This window comes from Episyrphus balteatus, chromosome 3 (genome assembly GCF_945859705.1).
Source record: "Episyrphus balteatus chromosome 3, idEpiBalt1.1, whole genome shotgun sequence".
NCBI classification, from domain to species: domain Eukaryota; kingdom Metazoa; phylum Arthropoda; class Insecta; order Diptera; family Syrphidae; genus Episyrphus; species Episyrphus balteatus.
Genome location: NC_079136.1, coordinates 58,203,804 through 58,209,432, shown reverse-complemented (window position 1 = coordinate 58,209,432; position 5,629 = coordinate 58,203,804). Strand labels below are relative to the sequence as shown.

Here is a 5,629-nt window from a genome sequence, read left to right as displayed (position 1 = left end):
TTTCAGACGCGTTTTGGACGCGTTTCAGACGCGTTTTGAATGCGTTTCAGACGCGTTTCGGACGCGTTTCGGACGCGTTTCAGATGCGTTTCAGATGCGTTTCAGACGCGTTTTGGACGCGTTTCGGACGCGTTTCGGACGCGTTTCAGATGCGTTTCGGACGCGTTTCAGACGCGTTTTGGACGCGTTTCCTCACTCGGAACTAGTTACACTAGTTCCCCAAAATTAATTTAAACAGTTCCATCGTTCAGACACAGCCACACACAAAAGAAAGAAAGAAGAAGAGGAACAAGAAACAAAACGAATGCGAATATATCTCTGTCTCTGTTTGAAATACACAATACACACACGCATGTCATAGAATTCTCATCCAAAGCCAACACACATGGATGCGAACGAGTTGAGCGCCAAAAATTCACAAACCAAAACCACAACTGCTTTCTTATGAATCATGCTCACGGACATGGAACTACATTAATAGTTTCAGTTCCAGGATCAGGAAAAAATATTCAAATTCATACTATTTCTTATTTTGATGCATTTTATTGAAAAAAAAAACTTAAATTCTAGATAGTTCCGCGGAACTAGTTCCAGGAACTAGTAGGTAGATTAAGTTTGTGTCAACCGACATACGTTTTTCTGGCCGCTTTAAAAGGTAGATTAAGTTTGTTTCAACTGACATAAGTTTTTCTGGCCGCTTTAAACGGCCATCAGGAAAAAATATTCAATATCATACTATTTCTTTTTTTGATGCATTTTCCTGAAAAAAAAACTAAAATTCTAGATATGTAGTTCCGCGGAACTAGTTCCAGGAACTTGTTCCGACCGAAAAAAGAACCGTTCCATGTTCGTTCCGGCTTTGGAACTGTTTTGCGGATCTCTGTTTTGAGTAATTTGCCTTGTCTATAATAATAATAAAATCAAAATTGAAACTTTTTCGTATGATTTCTCTTTCGAGTTTTATAATGAAACCGTAATGCCGACTTATAACGAGTCGATTTTCGCCGTGCGGCGAAGCTTTTTGGCGTAAAGTGACAATCCCCGACTTAAGCCGTGAGACATATCATGTGGTTAAAATCGACTCGTGAAAAGCCGGGATAGGTATACCTACTTATACCTTTTGAATCTAATATATTTTCTAATAACTTATCGTTAATAAAAATTATCTGTGAACCATCAAGTTGCTTAAATTTTTTTGTTGAGATATCACTACAATTCTTGTTATAGTTATTTCAAAACTTTTAGTTTACATTTATAAAATGACATGATAGGACACCAGATTATATCCGATTAGTCTCTAGTAAGTTACCTGCACAAATTTCTAACCTAACTTAAAAATAGCTTATGATATTGAAAAAGCATCGGAAAAGGGCCCAAGAATTATTTTGCCTAGAGGCCCATGGCATGGTTAATCCGGCACTGGATGCAGTCATGGAGCAGATTGGACCTGTATTCCAACAATTGCATGGCTTCATTCGTCATCAATTGAATAAGAAATACGGAGATGCTATTATTGATACGAAAAGCCTTATACCCGACCATTTATTCCAACAAGTATTGGCACAAATTTGGACTAACAAAAGTGTAATTGATGAATATTTCCCACATAAAGAACTTCCACAATTCGATGAAATCCTCGTTAATAATAGTTTTGACACATTGAAACTTTTCAAAACAGCTGATAAATTCTACGAATCTATGGGACTTGAACCTATTCCAGAAAATTACTGGGGCAAGAGGCTAAAGATGAAGTCAGATGAAGACGAAGGCGATTGCAAAGCTACAATTCTAGCTCATACTTCGAACGTCTTTATGCAATATTGTCACAAAATGGATTACAGAACTTTAATGCAGGCACATGGTTACATGGCTGAGATCCATATGGCAATGGAAAAATCTCATCTACCAGCTTATTACTCAGATTCATACAATTTGGAGCATGCAATTGGTGAAGCCGTGATTTTATCAGCTTCTTCACCAAAATATTTGTCCAAAGTTGGAATTTTACCTTCACCGGAATTCTCCGATGAAGTTATGATGAATCGACTTTTAAGACAGGTAAGTTGAAAGTGTTCGTCCTATTTTCTGTCAATATTGAAATATTGATTGAATAATTTCAGAGCATTCATACTTTGCTTAATATCCCTGTTTACTATGTGCATACGAAAGTTATGGCTGATATGTTTGCCGGAAAATTTGAAATAACAGAATTGAATAAGAAATATTGGGAACTTATGGATAAATATGTTGGTGTTGGGCCACCAGGTGATCGTGTTAGTAACACTTTTGATTTCCCCTTCAAATTCTATTTGGAATTGAATGAAAATCATCAAGCAAGGTAGGTCTACAAAAATGATATTTTTTAAAATTTTGATAATTTATCAAATGTTTACAGAAAATTCATGTCAGAAGTCTTGAGTTATCAGTTCTATGTGAAATTGTGTTCGATTACTGACCAATATCCTAAAGAAAGTCTACAGAATTGTGACTTTTCTGGACACAAGGATGCTGGTGATGCAATTAAGTAAGTTAAAGAAAAAAAAAACTTAGAAACTCAGGTCTTAATATTTACTGATATTTTGTTAAGAAAAATGATAAAACTTGGTTCCTCTAAACCTATGCGTGAGGTTTTGGCAACATTATTACCTGAAGATCCAAAATTGAATGGTGAAGGTCTTTTGGAATACTATTTCCCAGCTTTTAATCGGTTAGTTAAGGCTAATAAGCAGATCAATGTTAATGTTGGCTGGACGCATTCTGATAAGAGTAAGTTTTTTTTTTCAAAAACAACTATAAATTAATCTTGGAAATTTGTTATTTTAGAGATAGAAAGCGTTAAATTGCCTGTGGAAAATGACGATGATGATTAAACTTGATTTTCATTAGTTTTGATAAGGCCAATAAAATAAGATCAATAAAAACTGTTTAAGCAAAAATGATTTTTTTTAATTAAATCTTTATTTGTTAGGCATTTGCAATTGCATAGTTGTCAAAGCTGAAAATGGAAAGTCTTATTTACTTTAAACGAGACCTCTTTCTTTACTTCCTTTTAGATTCCCAAAATCACTTCCTCAAATAGTCCATATCACAATATTTATCAATATCACAAATTATTCAATAATCTCCTTCTCATAAAATTTCAGTTAGTTAAATTTACTGTCTGAATCCTCATAAAACAGATCAAAAATAAATATCGAAAAAAAAAAATGAAAAATTCTGATTCATTCAAAAAGATTCTTGACTGATAGAAATGATAGGTATGCTTTGAAATCACTTCTCAATTTATTGAATAAAATATCTATTGGTATCATAAAGAAGGAAAGCACAAAAAAAATATAATATAATCCACAAAAAGTGGCAAAAGCAGATTGGTTCCACTTAGAAAAATTGCCTCCGATAATGATAAAATAAACAACAGAACTTAATCCCAAGAAAAAAGCAAAGAAACAAGGCAAGACGAAACCAAAAGAGAATTTATCTTAACGTATATAGTGTTAGTTGACTCTCGTATTCTATTACGGTTTCATATCAATGAAACTCCAAGAAGTGTGTTCCAGATAGAAAAAGTTTTCTCTGAAATTTTAACCAAGAAAAACAGAATTTCACCAGTTGAAATCTTTAGCAATTCAATATATGGAAGCAGGGTAAAGTAGAATTGAATGTTATCAACTTCTGCTTTGTACACTGAACCAAAAAGGTACATAAAATTAATGAATTTGTACATTAAATTAATGTAAAAATTCATGGCAAATGAGCCAATGTACAAATTCATTAAATTTAAGAATCTTTTTATGAACAAATTCATAAGCGAATGAATTTTTCGTAAAATTTAAGAATAAGTTCTTAAATTTTAAGAATTCTGTTCATAAACGAATTCAAAAATTTTTGAACATGTTTAGGTAAGAAAAATTTCTTAGATTTTAAGAAAAGTTTCTTAGATTTTAAGAAAAATTTATACAATTTAAGAATAATTATTTCTTAAATCTTTTTTTTTTTTGCTATAATTTAAGAATAAAGTTTACATTTTAAGATTATTTCTTAAATTTTATGATTTTTTTCATAAATTTCGTAAAAATTTAAATGAAATTTTGCTTAAATTTTATGAAAAAAATCATAAAAACTATGAATTTTTCTTAAAGTTGTATGATTGTTTTCATAAAATATAATACGCTTTTCATTAAAATGTATGCATTTATTTATATAAATGCATTTAATACATTACCATTTAAATTCCAAGCCTTTAATTTGTTCCTAAAAAAATTGTATCTCAAACAAACAAACAAACAGCAAAAGAAAACAACCCAAAATCTAAAACAAAAAATGAAAATTGTTTTTAAAAATAAAAGAAATTATTAAGTTTAAACGTTATAAAAATGTTTTATTGATCATTATCACTATAAATTTCAGTATAAAGATAATTTTTAATTTAATTTTACTTTTTTAATGGATGCATCATCTGGAAAGATAAAAAAAAGATTGTATTAGTAAAATTAATATGTACTATTTGATTTAAAAAATTGAAATAGCTAGAAGGTTAAATTATCTTTTACCTTATTGTAATCGGCAGCATTAGACTATGGAGCTGAAAAAAAAAAACAATACAAAATTGAATAAGTTGGGGAAAAATAAAAATATAAAGAATTTAGGTTGATAATATTAAGTTAAAACAAAATTTAAATATTTAGAAAAATAAAATAAAATTCAACACTTACCTACTAAATTCTATGTTTTGCTTTAGTTTGCAATGACAATTTCAAGTGTACAGGATTTGTTGAGAATCACCTTTAATATGGTTTGTATTTTGTTTTGTTTTTTCAACCTTTGCCGGTCCTAAGTTGAAGATTACGTACGTTTCACAAAAATATCAAATTACGATTTTCAATTTTAAAATATGCACCTATAACAAAACAAAATAAAATATATTAAATAAATAAAAGAAAGCAATTTTTAACATTATAATGTTTTTATACTTATCTGAGTATATGGGAAAGAGGCAACAGCAACCAACAATATTTTACACTGTTCAAATGTACTTATATACTCTTCAAAATTGTCTACGTGGTTAAAATGTTTAACACTATAAACAATATTGGCTTTTATTCACAAACTTTTTTAACCTGTTTCGGCAACGCCCGTCCACTTTGATTATCAGATTTTAAATTAAATCCTCAAACAAATCTTTCTAAGGCATAGATTCAGAACAACAGTTATTATTTTCTAGATTGATGAAAAAGTACATAGACTTTAAGAAAATATACTTAAACACTCAAAACGTAAGAATTTTTTCATTAATTATATGTATACTTTCATAATATTTAATGACTTAATTCTAAAATTTTGGAAAAATATGAATTTCGAACATAAAAAGTATGAACAGATTCTTAAATTTTAAGAATAAGTTCTTAATACCGAATACAGGATAACGGTAAAATATTTGTTATTTTTCGATTAATGATAAAATACATTCATTTTAAGAAAAAGTACTTAAAAACACAAAATTAATGAACTTCTTTCAACTGTAATTTTGAAAATTGATTTTATCAATTTTAGAAGGGAAAAAAAAATCAATTTTAAAAATTATCTTAACTCAAAATACAACTGAATGGAAAATAATAGTGAATTTCATTCA

The 5,629-nt window shown here is 29.5% G+C and overlaps 1 protein-coding gene across 1 annotated transcript; it reads left to right on the top strand.

The window, feature by feature from the left end:
• The first annotated feature begins 1,404 nt into the window (after window positions 1-1,404).
• On the top strand, window positions 1,405-2,901 carry LOC129915033 (angiotensin-converting enzyme-like). Its single transcript, XM_055994487.1, has 5 exons — window positions 1,405-2,058; window positions 2,121-2,338; window positions 2,396-2,524; window positions 2,588-2,766; window positions 2,824-2,901. The coding sequence occupies exons 1-5, from the start codon at window positions 1,405-1,407 to the stop codon at window positions 2,868-2,870; spliced, it is 1,227 nt and encodes a 408-aa protein (XP_055850462.1). The 3' UTR covers window positions 2,871-2,901.
• Window positions 2,902-5,629: the final 2,728 nt, after the last annotated feature.